This window comes from Homalodisca vitripennis, chromosome 2 (genome assembly GCF_021130785.1).
Source record: "Homalodisca vitripennis isolate AUS2020 chromosome 2, UT_GWSS_2.1, whole genome shotgun sequence".
Lineage (NCBI taxonomy): Eukaryota > Metazoa > Arthropoda > Insecta > Hemiptera > Cicadellidae > Homalodisca > Homalodisca vitripennis.
The window spans coordinates 174,239,474-174,258,034 of record NC_060208.1 but is presented as its reverse complement, the minus strand read 5'-3'; the positions used below and the strand labels follow the sequence as shown (position 1 = coordinate 174,258,034).

At 32.8% G+C, this 18,561-nt stretch overlaps 1 protein-coding gene across 1 annotated transcript; it reads left to right on the top strand.

Annotated features, from left to right (window-relative positions):
* Positions 1 to 16,687, top strand: LOC124353363. Its single transcript, XM_046803204.1, has 8 exons — positions 1 to 97; positions 4,998 to 5,071; positions 6,153 to 6,188; positions 7,141 to 7,328; positions 9,519 to 9,660; positions 14,284 to 14,445; positions 15,088 to 15,263; positions 16,174 to 16,687. Exons 1-8 carry the CDS (start codon positions 63 to 65, stop codon positions 16,285 to 16,287), a joined length of 927 nt encoding a protein of 308 aa, XP_046659160.1. The 5' UTR covers positions 1 to 62; the 3' UTR covers positions 16,288 to 16,687.
* Positions 16,688 to 18,561: the final 1,874 nt, after the last annotated feature.

The following is an 18,561-nucleotide window of genomic DNA, read 5'->3' as shown; positions in this document are numbered from 1 at the left end:
CCTATACCTCTGTGTTAAGCGCTAGAGTTTAAAGTCAAGTTGCATACGCCAATTATAATTTCATGGTGATAAACCGTAATATCACTTTAGGAACACAGTAAGTAGTCACTTTACTAAGGTTTTACAGATGGTGAATATTACTTGAAAAAATCTAATAGAACTTTCTAATGAATAATATAAGATAATTAACACATGATTAAGTAAATAATTCAACACAAATATATTTTTATATATAAAATTTGGACCACCTATAAAATGCACACTGTTTAATGTCTGATAAAACGTGTATAGGACGGTATGGGATATGAAATGTCTATAGTAACTTTATTAACAAAATAAAGTTTTTATGGATTACACCAAAACTCTTAAAAGGACAACGGTCCAACCCTTTTGTAAATGTTTATGACAGCCCTGGGATTGTAAACAATAACCTCTCAGTTATAGATTTGCAGCCTAATGCCCAGATTATGGTTAAGGACAAGAACAAGTGTTTTAATGATGCTTATTTACAGCAGTTTTATAAGAAAAAAGGTTATGGATGGAAATATCCCCTTTTCATTGTCCACGCATCATGGATAACGTCAAATTATTTCTGTAGATAACTCAAGATCTTCTTGGTAAATACTTATAACGAACTAAATGATTTTTATAACGAACTGACCTATAGACTTGAAATTGTGCATGGAGCTTAATTTATATACTGGAAAATTTAGTTCGATGATGGTGTATGTCATTCGGTAGGATTTGGCTGAGCGTTAGAGAATATTTTCCACATTGTTCTCAAGGGTAACCACGATGGTAACGAAAAAATGTTGCTAACAAACTGAACCCAATCATATCAACTTTTCACATGTTAACTCTATTCATAGAGTAGTTTATAAAAATCAGTGGAATGTCAATGTTAAAATTCGGTGAAAATATTGGATTTCAGTGCATCGTAGGTTGGGTTGCAGAACCCGACCTAGGACACCGGATCTTTTATTATTTAATCACTTTGAAACGAAACCTAACTGGATGAAAAATTATTTGAATGTATCTTGTGACAATATATTGTGAAAAACTTAATGTGTAGAATTAAAATTCTGTATAAACCTTTTCAGAATATTAAACATTTAAATAGAATGTTAAACACGAAGCATTAAACAGAAATATTAAACATTTCTACATGGACAAGAATAAGTTCTGTGATGGTGCATGTTCAACCATGCAATTTTGCTACCTTCAATAAAACATAGCCAAAATCTCAAGGATATACATGCACCGACAATTGGATTCATTGTTGTTGGTTTAGAAATGGAGTTTAATTAAAACTTTAAGTGATTAAAAAATCAATAACACTATATTTCGAGATCTGTTGTCTTTGAATAACTAACCTAACACAAACCTACAATCTAGGTTAAAAGAACAAGACATAGCAAAGCGTTGTAACGGGCATAAGTCAGGACGGATTTACAACGCTCTGGTATGATTGGTTTATTTTAACCTAGATTTCTAGTTATGTGTTAGTTATTCACCCGAGAAAGAGATCAGATTGCAGATTTAGAAACGTTGTGATATGAATTCTTGTATCACTGAACGATGGTAAATATCTGGAATAAATTCTGTTTTTCTTCACAATCCTTCCATCGATAAAACATACTTCAAACAAACAATAAAATGTTAAAGTGTACAAAGGAAATATTTCACGAGATATATTGAATAATTATAGTTAGGCTTTAAATTAAAATATTAACAAAACTACATCACATTTTAAAATTTCATATGATTGTACTAAGTTGGTACAATACATGCTTATTCTGCGATTTTACTGTCGTCATTCTTACCGATAATACCAAAAATGTTCGCTAATGTTTAGCCAAAACTTAAGCAGAATTCTGAGGTGTACCATCATCGTTGTTTATATAGAAATGAAGCTTCATCCAAAATATCTAGTATATATGGTCATTTGGTCACGAGATATCGTGCAAACAGACAGACAGACAAATTTTCAGCCTCTCGTGTGATAACCTAACCGCTAAAGTTCATTTTTTTATTCATTCACCTTCAAATCTTATTAGATGAAAAATGAATAATAATCAATAAATTAGAAATCATCGTAAATTACCTGGGAACCATTTAGGATATGTCCAAATTTAATCACTATTTAATTCCAACACCATTTAATTTTAATGGGTAATAGCTGAGATACATTTATTTCATATTGAAAGAAAAATATAGAAGCATTAGGGGAACTTGTAGAAAAATACAGAAATGTAAAATTACGAAATTTATGTTAAGTTTGTAAAATATTTAACAAATATACATTTGACAAAATTGTGCAATATAAGGCAAAAATATTCGAAACTAGGAAAGAAATCTATCTTGAATACTTTTATTTTATAAGGGTAACAAGCTAATCGAGCCATCTGCGAAGACGTTCAATTCCAAGTTTAGATTGTATAAGTCAGAATAGGGAAATATCGTATTTACTCGGTGCTTTGTTATTGCACACGTTTTAAAACTTTGAACAACTGCCATCTTCATACATCAGAAGATGAGGGGAAAAAGTTGTATACTAGTTACAATTTACCTTACAAATTTTCAATCGAAATGTATCGTAAATTAATTGAAAAAATGAACGATTTTTATGAAAATGTATCAGTCAAAGATTTACATTACAACTCAGCAAGCAATTCTAATTGGCCAGATCTGAGCCCAAGTCTTCATTTAATCAAACTTCCCAAGTTTAGCGCTGAGAGCGCTCCAGAAACTTACTTCACATTTCGATTCACACGGGAGGTTTTCTTCGATATTTGTGCTTGTGAAATAGAGATATATTACAGTTACGCAGGATATACAATGTTTAATGCAGTAGTAAATGTTGGAATACTATACATTTTTAGTACGTATTGTGCTAGGTAATATGCAATTAATTATGTAACCATACAGGTTGTTCGTCCATAGAAAAGATATAGTGCAGAGGTTTCAGTGGATAACGGTTCACAGCGCAACCAACGGTCAGACCGAGGAACTATTATTGACTGAACATAGTGCTTACTAGCAAACTTCTAGTTACTAGTGTCAGTGAGGCCAATGAAATTATAATGATTAATAGCTCTCTCAAACATTCCTGATCACACCATCTAGAATTAAATTCTGTTACGTGATAGTAAACATCTCGAGGAATGTTTTCTATTTTAGAACGGTCTGACACTAATGCCTCCGGCCGTCAATGCGGGCTGAGGCAGTCCCTTTGAAAAACATCCAAATAGTATCTGTCACACAATAGAATATAATTCTAGAGGGCTCCATCACAAAAGACTGAAAAACATCGTTTTATAGTATTTAGGCCCTGTATGAATAGTATCAGGATTTCGGATGCTCTGACCAATTTATAAAAAAATTTGAACTATGAAAAACTTTGAATAAAAAATTCCTGTTATTTAGTTGGAAAATCTAATATACGATTATTCTTAATGTAAAATAAATATAATATTATAACTGTGAAGTAAATTATATGTTTAAAAAATGCTATTCTTAAACTATTTCAAACAATGAAATGAAATGAAATGAAAAATTATTTATTTTTACAGGCAAAGTTAGGGCCGCATGGCCATTTCTTACACTTCACCTGTTGCAATGTAAAATTTAAAACATTAAATATATTATCTAAGAATAAAACAAAAAATAATAAAGATAATAAAATAAAGAAATAATTACATTTACACAAAGTGGTGAAATTAATGTAATATTTTAACGTGTTATAATTAAAATTTAACACATTAATAAATTAACCTTCTCTACTATTCTTAAAACATATAATATAAATTTATATTTTTAATATACATATAAATTAAAGTATTTATTGCTAAATGAACTTTTATCACACACAATCTCACATTCATCCCTCTGCCAGTGTCACGCCCACAGCATCTCAGACCGGAACTGCCCCGGCTAACCGCTCAAGATACATATCTTTCAGTTTCGCCACAAACAACAATAACTTAGTGATAAATGTAACAATTTATAAATTTCAAAAATTAGTATCACAATATTTATTTTAAAATAAAATGTAGGTATGTCTCAAGGAATATAAGTGAGATATAAAATTTAAAACTTGTATCTCTAAGTGAACGTGCATCACTATCGAGACGAGTAAGCGATCCACGTAAGATACAAATGCTAATACAAAAAATGTCCTAATACCATAATTTTAACGCATAGTATTTTAATAAAAATACAGTTTTAATTTAACTAACCATGGCTTAACCTTATCTTCAAATTCTAAATCATGATAAAAATTACCCATTCTAATTCGTTTCAGTTTTGACTTGAATAGATTACCTTATCCAACTAGCTAGTATAAACAATTCTCTAATACCATCTCCGTTTAGGTTTAAATAAAGAAAATCGAGATAAAAAGAAAAATATGTGATATTCAAAACAGAATAAGGAAATCTGGTTTAAATAGATACTGAAGTTAAAATTCAATATTGGTTTCAGGAATAGATAGTTGAAGTTTAGATTGGTTTGTATTAGTTTTAGCCGAAATAATTATAGTTTAAGGGAAATATTTATGAATAGTATATCAATGAATTTTTATACAAGGGTTTACAATAACTTTATTAGGTATCAACATCTGTTTAGTACCAATGTATCATCTAAATGTTTCGGTGCACAAAGTGTCAAAATCTTGGTAGTTTCATTATAATATCTGTTCACTAAATATCTCTCCATATTGAGGCCAAAACATTTCCAGAATTTAATTGTGTAAGCAATTCTAGGACCGATGGAAAGGAAAACTTAGATGATAGTTGTAACATAAACCGGATAAGCCTGAGAACTAAGTATCAATGTATTTGTACTAGATGATTAGAGTATATTATTAGTACTAGAATGCTGTTTGTTCTGATATCGTAATTATATAATGTTAATTGATTTAGATTATTGTTGAATTCTTACAATTAATTAGTCTATATTTATGTATATTAAAATTAACTTAATGAACAATTTTCCAGAGTATCTACGATGGCTTCATTGTTTACAAATTTAACCCTCATGGCAGGAGTGTTGGCGTTTTATTACTGTACAGGTGAATTATTTATTAAAAAATCGTATATATATATATATATATATATATATATATGACCGATGTTTTTAGTTTTATTATTTATATGTGTTATACATTTATGACATAAATTGCTATTAAAAAAAGTAAGTGAAAACACATCGGTTAGTAGAGTGAAACGCCCCCTATACCGCATCAGAATACGACGATCCAGTCAGAAATGGCAGCGCATAATGTACTTCACAATGTATACCTAAATCAACCCGCCATTTCTGATTGGATAAACCTTTTAAGATGCAGTTTGCGGCATTCAACTCTACTAAGTGAGCTCTTTCAAATGAGGTATCACTCGACCCATTCTTCAATTTAAGATTTCCATGATTTCCTCTGTGGGCCGTCCTCCCATGGTTGGCATGTCATGGTAATAGCAAGGAAAAATAGTTTACATAGCCATATGACACTGTGCAAAGTTTATAGCTGTTATCTCCTATGGTTTTTAAAATATTAAGCCGTACCCATACTTTTCAAACACCCTGTATATACATCTTTAAAAGTATAATAATTAAATTTCACATAATCAAATGCCTTGACACGTTAACATCTGTTGATTTTTATTTCTCTCCCTCAGTGTATCACATTATTTATTTAACAACCACATATTTTTTAGAATAGCCTGGTTTATTGTTGAAAGCATTTCCAGATTATTTGACAGTATTTTTATATTCTTTTAACATTTTTAAAACAATGCCAAATTAACATTGTGCCAATAACATTAACTATTATAATTCAGCTATTATAATACATCTTAGTACGTAACTACATGTAACATACAAAAATATTTTTAATTGTAAATTTATCAAATTGTGTTGTTTTGCAACCCTCTCTTTTTTATTAGTGTTAACACAGATTTTAAATTTTAGATTATACGTTGTTTGAAAATTAGTATAAGATTACTTAATTATTACTGACGATTCTGTTTTCTTTAATTTAAACCATTATTCGTTATAATAAATTGTATTTTGTAAAAATACTTACTTGTTGATTGCATTTGTGAAATATTGTCTATATTCAACTTCAATGTAAACTTAGGTTGTTTGTGTTTTAGTCGTTCTTGCGCACGAGCCGTTTAAAACACTGAAAGGTGAGTGAAATAATTTACAGTGTAACTTATACAACTTTACCATATGAGTGTTAAACGTAAGATGTCTTACGTAAGAAAGTGTAAGAAATCTTAATATTTTCTTAGCTAACTATTTTAGCTTATTTTAGGTTTATCATAGAGTGTGTTGTACTAATGCAACAATATAAAGTGTTGCATGCAGTTATAAAGTTTACGATCATAGAACCTGATTACCTACGGTATTAACACCTTAAGTATGTATGTTACTCCGCAGTAAATGTCATTATCACCAATATTTTTGTGCGGCTGAGAATTTAACGGTTTTAAACAATCAATAGCAAACACGAATTTAATTTGGTTAAATAATTACGCTATTTGTCAAAACTAACTAAAAGTAAATCTACCATTTAATTTGTTTTATTAGGACATTTTTTCTTGATCGATCAAATTTAGTTGTTTTATCATTATTATTTAGATAAAATAATTGTAAAAGTTCAACATAGCGAACACATAGTCGTCTGGATGTGAGTTTTGAGATAGTACAGGTTCAAATCCTGTCTGTGACACTTTTGATAAGTACTATCGTCCTTGGACTGTGTTGAATTTCTCACTTATTGTGTTCGATAATATCTCGCACAAGCCAGTGGCCCACGAGATAGGCGGAATAAGGCTTAAAAAGAAATCATCTTCTTTTAAGAGAGGAAGAACAGCATGGTGTATTCTTACAATTAACATTCCAATTCCTTCATCGTCATACTGAAGAAAAAAGTTATCCTTAATATGATAAGTACCTCTTTAGCCCTTAATAGATCCAAGAGTTTAATTTTATGAGGTAGAGAATACAAGAAATATCAGATATTATAAAATAAAAAAGTAATTTTACAAATGAAAAATGCACTGTAAACTGTATGCAAATTGTTGAAGTTGTTCAGAGAAAGTATTAATCTCAACTGTTATATTTGTGATGTGCTAGGCAAGTTCACGGCTACCCAGAGTGGACTGTACGACATGCCCTTGACGATCAACGACGCTGTGGATTCCGGGTACGTCTGGGCGGGACACGATGACGATCTGAACAGCAGTGTATACTCTCTACCTGGAGACACGAGGGTGTGCGTGCTATTCGACTGCTATAGTGTCATTGCAGGACTCCGCATTTGTGTAAGTACTTTAGTTTTGTTGGGGGACGTCGGTAAACAAGTAGAGTGCCTAACGATGTCTCTATTATAGATTTTAAGCTATTCTGAGAATCTAAATGAGGAGAATTACATTAGGTTGCAAAGGTTCAACCCTAGAAGTTGGATTAGAGTTGTAAGGATTAGGGGGATTCGTTCAGAATGATTCAGTTGTGACTGGTTTTTACTTACAAGAAGATTCTACACTGAGTACGGCAAAAACCGATTGCGTCGTCAGTATTGTCACTAACAGCAAATAATTGGGAAGCAAAAGGAAATATTGGGGTAAAAGGGCTGGTCGGCGCGCGGTGAGTATGTGTGTAGGGCTGTGGTGATTGTTCATACAGTTCATGAAATAATTTATAACGTGATGCTATTTTAGTTGGTGCCATAACTATCTAGGAGTATCTTTTTACACTCCTAGGTTTTTCTAAAAATGAATTAGTAAAAAATTCCTTTTACTAATTAGGTTTTCGAGAGCTGAAAGTTTTCTTTTTGTGAAGGTTTTATGATGACTAATTTGATGGCTCTCATATTCTTATTCAGACTATTGGTCAAGAACTGAATTGATATAACGTAGTACGTTTTATTGAATATACTAAATCAACTGTGACAAATACGGAGTCCGTCAAATAATTGAAAAGTGGCCACTAATCCGTCTCAAACTAGCTTTGATCCCCAAAAGTAATATAGCTGAGAGGTGGATTAGTGTAAGTCTTCTGTTAAGGTAAAATACTGCTTGTAGAGTGTTACTAACTACCGTACCTCTTCAACTAAGTCTCTATTTTCTTATTTGTTATTTTTAACACACATGTTTAAATATAGAACATATGAATATAATTGTGTATTAATATATGTACATTATTCGTGATCCTTTTACTGTATTGGTCCTGTCGCTGGTGAACGATACTTGACGAGAACAACTATCGAAAAATCAAGTTTTCCATGCAGCTTCGACCTATCATGAAAAACGGGGAATAACGCACGTCGTTACGGCTAGTGCTAATTTTCAAATTAAGAAAAATATATAAAAATCGTAACCTACAAAATATGTTGCAATTCCATTTAATTTAATACGGAGAGGTTACTTCTGGAACTATCAAAGCTAAATACACATCGTGTCCAATGGTACACCTTTATATAGATACATGATTACCATGCAGAGTTTTAAACTTGTTTTTGTGATTTCCAGACCTCGAAGAAAAGTAATCTCCCCTGTATGTTATAAATTGCGTCATATGTGTAGCCTCAAGTGTTATTGAGTATTCCAGACAATGGTAAAATATTAAATTGATTTTTGGCCAAGCGTAAGTTAAAAAGGTTTGAAATTAGAATATACTCATATCAAGATCAGAAATTTTTCTCAAATTAAAAGAAAACTTAGCTAACATGGAAAACAGATTTTAATGGCGAGAGGCATTGTAATTTTATTCCCTTTGTTAGTCATTTTGTTGTTGTTAGTATACAAATATTTCTATGACTTAAACATGTTGAAGCCTTCAAAACTTTTATGTTTCAAGTGGATACCTCATATTTAGTAGGAATTTGGCTAATTTTATCTTATACACAACAAGCTCAGTTATATTGTATCAAATCAGCTATTTCACATTTCTCATGTCTTTATCGTTATACACGAGTCTTTTGGAAACAACGTTATTTATCAAATCAAATAAAAATATTCTTTATTGATACTGTATTACATGAATACAATTGAATAGTGTCAACAACTTATAAATTAAGCCCATGATTTATGGTCTTTTACTAAATTAAAATAGAGTACCGTACAATATCCTCATAGTCCATTAAATAAATAAAGGGTTTTATTTATTAAACACATTTTCAGTTTAATTTTAATAAAAAAAAAAATTATTCATATAGAAGGAACAGTACTTAATGTCGTTTGTTTAATCCTTATTTGCATAAAAATTCTTTCAACATTTAATGGGTTTTATATTATAAAAGGAGAGGCTATAAAAGCCTTTAAATGAATCAGCCAATTAGATAAATCTTTATTATTGTAAGAAATTAATGTTTATATAATTGGTGTATTTTTACTGTACTGTTTTAACAAACTTATATTACAGAGAGGGTTTTAAAGTAATTTTTTAAAGAAATGTGTAGTATTGAATTTGCTATTAACAAAGTTTTACTGATAATTTTATTGGAACATTTTCAGTTCATCAAGGCAGACGTGGGGATTCGAGCTGCATCCAACAACCTGTCTTTTCCCTACAATTTCGACGAAAAGCCGCAATTTGTCAGCCACGACTACTGGGATAGTCCAGCCTGGTGCTTTGATGTCCTCTTTGATTGTCCAGGTAATCACTGAATGCAGCATTAGCAGCGATTAATTATTGTTAATATCTACTTAGTGTACGCACATGTCTCCTGTAACTGTTCACTCGAATACAGTACAAAAAATAAAGCGTTATTTATACAAAACTAAACAATAACCTTTGATTGTTGTATGAAAGCAGATTGTACAATGTTGTGTACAGTTCAATGACTATAAAAATTGTGAAACCTCAAGTTATGTAAATGCGAGAAACAGAATTATTTATGCTGTTTTAATGCAGAATTGAAAATGTAATATTTACCTAATATACTATGTTTATGAATATTAGATTGATTGAATAATATAGCAAAGAACCTTTATATTATTTAAGCAACATTATAAAATATTCAATATGCTGTTCATTTCACTTTTCTATGTCAAGCAAAACAATAGATAAAACCACATCGTTGTTGCGTTTTATGGAAATTTATATACCCATATGTTATCCTAACTGTAACAAAACATATTAAAAATTATATCTTAACACTTTAAAAATTACATTTTTGTCATATTTGTGTTTCAGTCCGAATCGAGCTTTTCTTAGCTTAGGAGTCATTCTGTAGATATCACTTTTTATGGTGGTAAAACAAAATAATTGGAAATATGTATGTTTTAATTAAGTATGCAGTTTGCCACATGTTTCTTTAATTATCAAAAGCAGACGTGTTCAGTCTTTTATTTTTCAAGGGAATTAAAAGTTCTTCTCTTAGGATATATGAGTAAGATCTTCCCGGTCCAAAATATAAGTTTGAGTTGAAACCAATTAATTATGGAAAGTGGCATAATATGAGTACACCAAAGACAAGCACACAGATAAAAAAAAAATTTCTAACGTAAAATGATAAAACAATATTTTACTAGAGCCTGTGACTTTCATGATTGTTTTTCTAATTGATTCTTGATACAAAACTTGGTACAAAGAATTTCTGTTTTTTATGGACCGATCAGAATACAGCATTAAAGCAATTACAGCGATGTAATTGCTTAAACTACATGGAGATGGAGACATACAAGACTGTGTACTTGACTTTTATGGTAGTAAGAATGGTTTCTTATTATACACTTAGTTCACAGTTTTTCTTTTTATGGGTGATAAAAAATCCACATAATTATTCAATACAAACAAGTCATGTATTTTTATTTTATGCATCCATAGTATATAGACTTAAAATATCGTTATGTGAGTATTTAATATCTACGATATGTTGTTGCGTATTTTACTAAAGTCTTCCGTCCTTGACAGCCCAAAAGTTTACTATTTACAAACAATAATATTTTTTAGGCTTGGAATTTAGTCGATTCATCTTAGATATAAAGCGTAGAATGTGAATAAAACATACTCATACTTACGTAGTACTTTTAATTTAATAGTTTCGGAATTAAATTAACTGATACAAACAATACTGCCATGTGGATATTTGAACATTCAGTTTGGCGGAAAACATAGATAGGGTGTGTCGAATGTAAGCGTAGCACGTCAATATTAAGTGTGACATACGTCGTTACGATCCATCGGGACATTTAATGGGTGCGGCACGATTATTCTCAGTATAGCAGAGAGACAGCGCTGCTGGGTGTCGAATGTAAGCGTAGCACGTCAATATTAAGTGTGACATACGTCGTTACGATCCATCGGGACATTTAATGGGTGCGGCACGATTATTCTCAGTATAGCAGAGAGACAGCGCTGCTGGGTGTCGAATGTAAGCGTAGCACGTCAATATTAAGTGTGACATACGTCGTTACGATCCATCGGGACATTTAATGGGTGCGGCACGATTATTCTCAGTATAGCAGAGAGACAGCGCTGCTGGGTGTCGAATGTAAGCGTAGCACGTCAATATTAAGTGTGACATACGTCGTTACGATCCATTGGACGATCCATTACATAGCGTGCTGGGTGTCGAATGTAAGCTAGCACGTCATATAAGTGTGACTACGTCGTTACGATCCATCGGGACATTTAATGGGTGCAGATTATTCTCAGTATAGCAGGAGACAGCGCTGCTGGGTGTCGAATGTAAGCGTAGCACGTCAATATTAAGTGGTGACATACGTCGTTACGATCCATCGGGACATTTAATGGGTGCGGCACGATTATTCTCAGTATAGCAGAGAGACAGCGCTGCTGGGTGTCGAATGTAAGCGTAGCACGTCAATATTAAGTGTGACATACGTCGTTACGTTCCATCGGGACATTTAATGGGTGCGGCACGATTATTCTCAGTATAGCAGAGAGACAGCGCTGCTGGGTGTCGGAATGTAAGCGTAGCACGTCAATATTAAGTGTGACATACGTAGTTACGATCCATCGGGACATTTAATGGGTGCGGCACGATTATTCTCAGTATAGCAGAGAGACAGCGCTGCTGGGTGTCGAATGTAAGCGTAGCACGTCAATATTAAGTGTGACATTACGTAGTTACGATCCATCGGGGACATTTAATGGGTGCGGCACGATTATTCTCAGTTATAGCAGAGAGACAGCGCTGCTGGGTGTCGAATGTAAGCGTAGCACGTCAATATTAAGTGTGACATACGTAGTTACGATCCATCGGGACATTTAATGGGTGCGGCACGATTATTCTAAGTATAGCAGAGAGACAGCGCTGCTGGGTGTCGAATGTAAGCGTAGCACGTCAATATTAAGTGTGACATACGTCGTTACGATCCATCGGGACATTTAATGGGTGCGGCACGATTATTCTCAGTATAGCAGAGAGACAGCGCTGCTGGGTGTCGAATGTAAGCGTAGCACGTCAATATTAAGTGTGACATACGTCGTTACGATCCATCGGGACATTTAATGGGTGCGGCACGTTATTCTTCAGTATAGCAGAGAGACAGCGCTGCTGGGTGTCGAATGTAAGCGTAGCACGTCAATATTAAGTGTGACATACGTCGTTACGATCCATCGGGACATTTAATGGGTGCGGCACGATTATTCTCAGTATAGTAGAGAGACAGCGCTGTTGGGTGTCGAATGTAAGCGTAGCACGTCAATATTAAGTGTGACATACGTCGTTACGATCCATCGGGGACATTTAATGGGTGCGGCACGATTATTCTCAGTATAGCAGAGAGACAGCGCTGCTGGGTGTCGAATGTAAGCGTAGCACGTCAATATTAAGTGTGACATACGTCGGTACGATCCATCGGGACATTTAATGGGTGCGGCACGATTATATCCTCAGTATAGTAGAGAGACAGCGCTGCTGGGTGTCGAATGTAAGCGTAGCACGTCAATATTAAGTGTGACATACGTCGTTACGATCCATCAGGACATTTAATGGTGTGCGGCACGATTATTCTCAGTATAGCAGAGAGACAGCGCTGTTGGGTGTCGAATGTAAGCGTAGCACGTCAATATTAAGTGTGACATACGTCGTTACGATCCATCGGGACATTTAATGGGTGCGGCACGATTATTCTCAGTATAGTAGAGAGACAGCGCTGCTGAGTGTCGAATGTAAGCGTAGCACGTCAATATTAAGTGTGACATACGTCGTTACGATCCATCGGGACATTTAATGGGTGCGGCACGATTATTCTCAGTATAGTAGAGGGACAGCGCTGCTGGGTGTCGAATGTAAGCGTAGCACGTTAATATTAAGTGTGACATACGTCGTTACGATCCATCGGGACATTTAATGGGTGCGGCACGATTATTCTCAGTATAGTAGAGAGACAGCGCTGCTGGGTAACACTATTGATGCTAACTAATATAAAAGAATTGCTTTGTTACATGATACATTGAACACTAAAACCGTTTTTCTCCAATAGATTTTCAATGCAAAATATAATAAAGGGACCAAAAGTTTGTCTTATGATTCTGTTTTTGAATTTTTAACAAGCCATACAAATTGACTCGGATGATAAAACGTTATTTCTCGCGTATACACTGAATGGGACTAACATTGTGTTCAGTATAAAAAATTAGAAAACAGTACGAAAATTCTACAAAAAAAAAGAAAAGAAAAGACCCGTTTATTGCAATTCATGAAAACAATTTTGAGGAGTTACTGCGAATAATTACTTGCAAGCGTTTTGTAAATCTGTCATTTTAGACCAATCTTACTTGATATCTTTGAGATCTAAACTGAATAACTATTAGAGGTTCCCGAATCGTATGTGCTTTAAAATTATACTAACAAATGTTGAACTTAATCCTAACATAACCTAACCTGTCTAACCTATAATATAATTGATAACGGTATTATGAGCCATAGCTATTAATTATCGTGAGATACATTGGAAATATGCAAGATCATATACAAAATAACATAAGGTGTTTTGCTATGCAATAGATAACAAACAGCGGTGAATTATTATGAAAAAATTTATATTTAATAATATATATTTGTTTATCAAAAGTTTCGCGTCTCTATGGTTACGCTTTACCAAAGGATTAAAAGGTTTATATGGTAATGATGTTTAATAAAAATCATTAATATGATTTATTATATTTGCAAATTGCAGTCTCAGTATAATTGGCCTTAAAATTAGTAATTGTTTTTGTAGATCTTCACAGAGTAGAAATTGAGTAATATGAAATCTGAATGTTGAAACTATTAGTAAGCGGATTGTTCAATTGTTTATATCCCAGAGACGATCAAATCAGGCAACCGCCATTATCAGGAAGGTGTAGTAGCAGATTTTATCTGGTTGTACATCCCAACAGCGCCTCAAGGTTGGACCAAAATAGCAAGAGATGAGTCGGGCGTGCTGGCTCAAAACTTTACAAAACAAGGCTGCTATCCTGGGATGGGTAAGTTAACTATCTATAATGTTATGATTTCCATTTTTCATATTTTCGTACTTATATATATTGCTCATATTATGCTAGCAATACTGTATTGCACTTTTTCACTTGAAAGAGTTATCAGAAGAGTTAATAAGAAATCTAAAAGTTTTATCGTGGGTGCTGGTATTGTCAGTGGTTACCTCTATTTAACTCATCCTACTTTCACCCACCAAAGAGGAGGATAAATTACCTGCCCTGTACTGATGGCTATTTTATTCCATCTACCAAAGTTGATGGCGCTGCCTGGGGAACTGTAAGCACTAACAAGTTAGGCCCAAACTAACCAAGAGCTCCACGCTCTGAGACACTAAGCTCATTAAACACCGAGTGATCGTGCACGAGAAGTTGATATTATTGGACTCAAAACTGTACTTGTAGGTAGAACCTGACTTAATAATTAGGGGTTTTTCGATGACTGGCTTTAGAAATTAATAGTTTTGTGGGAGCTTTTCTATAACTTAATACTCCGTTAACGATTTTGGTATAGCAACTGCTTTAAGCCTAATTTATGTTAAACCTAGGAAACGTATGAAATGACAATAATTTATTATAGAACCTTAATTTAGTTACAGAAACCTAAACGATTCGTTTGCCTTAATGTTAAAGGACAACATTACTTCTACGAGATCTCGCCCACCCACACTACAGATTGCCAGGATTACGAAGGGTTCTTCGTCATATTCGACAAAGGAGAACTAATTGGTTTGGGGATTTCTCCTGTTTGTAGTTTTACGATTGGAGATAGAGAATGGATGGAAGACGCACCTTTGGAACTTATTGAGGTAAATAAATTACACAATGTATTTGTGTTATGAATTTTGTCTAGTTTAAAACCGAAAAGTGTTGCAAAAATACGGTTGGCTGTTGGTAGTTACAAAAAAGGTGTTTTGTAGTTCTGACAAACACTGCAATGTAGATGATTTCATAATTTATAGATTATTGTATTAAAAATAATAAAACGTTATATTCTTTGTTTAAATATTGTTACTGACGATGGGATGTTTGAAAGGATAACAAGATTTCGTAAATTTTGTCATCGTTATATGTTACAAAAGGTATAATACAAAGTTTAGAGGATTGGAATCAATCCTCTTCGTCAGGTGGAGGAGCTATTAATAAAAAAAAAAAATAAAGAACAGAAAGAAGAAATAAAGAAAAAGTAAAGGATTCAAATATACCCAAGAGCTGCTTGGTGTCCAGTCACTGCACAGGATGCAAGTCCCGAGTACAATTCACGAGTACGAGAATCATAATCACACATCACACCAGTACAGACTACAGTGGGATATTAACAAGAATGTCGATATCGGATCTTTCATCGGCACCGCGTTGTGTCATTTGAAAACAATGGGCGATGGGTCAGGGGGAAAAGGGTTAAAGGCAAGCCGTTTCTGGCCCTATGTTTTGGTCTTAGACCTTAGTGTAATGTGTGTGTGTGTGTGTGTGTGTGTGTGTGTGTGTGTGTGTGTGTGTGTGTGTGTGTGTGTGTGTGTGTGTGTGTGTGTGTGTGTGTACGAATTTTGTTGGTTGAAGTTTGTTTAATTTGTTTTAATATTTTTAGGATTATTACCATGAATATTACAAAATGTAATCTTTTTAGAACTGAGCAGAAACTATTTGATCACCTAACTAACGTTTACGTTTGCTTATATATTTAAATCTGATTCTTTAACAGCATATGTTATTTTCCAGATAATTGTACCATATGGACCATCTTGCTTAGACGATTGGGTGACAAATTATGGTATCACTGGTTTCCATATGTTTCTAGTCCCTAACGCTTCAGAAACGACCTGCCCAACATGATTTCATGGATTATAATTTCCGTGACAAAAAGAAATAAAGAGAATACATATATATATATATATATATATATTTTTTTATTGATATTTATATTTTTAGATTTAAAAAAACGAAAGAAAGTGATTAAATTATCCTTGAACTTATATGAACTGATCCTAAGTATATCGATTTATTCTGATTTATGTCAAAAATGTATGTATACTTTAGCAATATTTTAAATAATATTTTTCCTATTGTATTTTATGGTCATATTTTGTATTCAATATTGTTTTCCTCTAAAATATACTCTAAAAATGTTGCTTTATCGGAAACGAAATTAAAATTAATGTTTCTATCCGAAAAGATGTTTTGGATAGTGTTCAGTTAAGTATTAAAATATACATAAATAAAAAAAATCATATTTTCATTCCTTGATTTACTTCATTACACAAAACACAAATGAGAATACCAGTTGGAAAGCCCTAGTACAGACAGTATTTAAAAATTTCTTCCAAAATTTTTGACATCAATCCTCTAGTTTAGTCACCTTTTTTAAGTAAAAATGTACAGATTGGTGATGGAAAATTTGCAAAAACTTATCGACATAAAAGTTGCGTGGAAGACTTAAATACTTGTAAATTAAAATACATTGAGGAATATTATTACAGGATACAAGACTATTACTTGATACAATTCTCTTCGGGAACTGATCTAGTTAACCCTACATTTCCAACCCACTGCATGCATTACATTGCTACACAGTACTAACCCAACCTAACCATGCGTTATGCAAATAACAATTAGCCATCAATTGCCAAACCTAGATTAACTACCTTCAATATTAATCAATTTTAGGTTGTTTAGCAGTGTGGAACAGCTCCAGTACTATAACTAGTTTGATCAACAGAGTAGGAAATCGAAAACGTGAAGTTCAAAGAAATTTGTTGACGTACATAACTCCTTTTCGCTTTAGTTTTCATTACAAAACTAAGAGAAAAATTATATGGTTATATTTTACACTACTAATAGCCCGAATATCCAATACATTCATAAATTACATAAAGTACTTATGTGACATTCACTCCTACACCGTACACACAAGCCCAATACTAGTTAGTTCGCTGCTTGTGAGCAGACAGGTAAATAGAAGAAAAATAATTTCCAACGTTTTATGAAGATGTGGATTTTTTCCAATGTGTATTACTTTAAGAAAAAGTCATAAGTGAATAGTAATTAAAATAGCTTTAGTGTAAAACAATAAAAATTTCAACAGGTACAGGCTACGTCAGTAGAAAATTAACAAAGTGAATATGGTGAATAGATACTTCATGAATAAAATACGAGTAAGTGTTATAATAATATATATTTTAATATATGTTTTGTATTTTTCAAATGTTTACTTCACACACGCGCAGTGCCATCTTTGATCACCTTGACACGGCGACATGTTAATATTTATTAAAATATTAAGAAATATACGAGAGGATGGCAAGAGGGTTAAATAATAAATTTTGAACATATTAGAAGTTTTTGAAATATTTGTATTTTTAAGTTTACATGCCGCACTATCCCGAATACCTAAACTTATGAAATAAGACCAGAATAATTATATTTTAGTAATACATCTACAAACGAAAAGTATGCCTTTATTGTTTTTGTCCAAAGATCTTAATTTGGACTACCTTAGAGTCTATGTAATATTAAATTTATTTGTCAGGTACTTGCTTTCCAATTATATGTTAGTATGGTTATTACAAATGCTTGTGGCATACATGGTATCACAAAACTGTAAGGGCTGTATGGTAAAGTGCTGACCCGGGTTCAAGTTCTGGTGGAATATGTAACTTTTGTGAATCAATATTTATTTAAAGTAAAAAGTGTATTTATTGATATGTTCACAAAATAGTAAGAGACTAGTAAATAGTAATAAATACATGCATGCTTTGTTATTTATTAAATTTGAAAACTGGTTCAGTTACAAACATGCCATTAATGGATATTAAAAAAACTAACTAATCATTGATAAAACGCAAGACTAAAGTGACTCTTAGGAATGAACATATCAACATTAGGATTAGCTGATGCTGAATTTTCTTACAATGATAGAAATGTAGTTTAAAGCTAATTATTGAACAGTTAACAATGAAGGTTTGAAAATAACTCACCACATCAGAGTGCAAATCTATTATATAAAAATGAAACTGTTCGTGTGTAACAGCATCACTCACAAACGGCTGGACGGATTCGCCTAATTTTTTTTTAATTTGTTCGTCTTGATCTGTAGAAGGTTATAGGATA

Bases quoted from the DNA above. Each gene is read 5' to 3' on its own strand.
- LOC124353363 (XM_046803204.1), top strand. From the start codon at position 63: ATGGTGATAAACCGTAATATCACTTTAGGAACACA. The intron at 5,072-6,152 runs GTGAATTATTTA...TTTGTGTTTTAG, and splicing joins GGCGTTTTATTACTGTACAG to TCGTTCTTGCGCACGAGCCG. The intron at 6,189-7,140 runs GTGAGTGAAATA...GTGATGTGCTAG, and splicing joins GCCGTTTAAAACACTGAAAG to GCAAGTTCACGGCTACCCAG.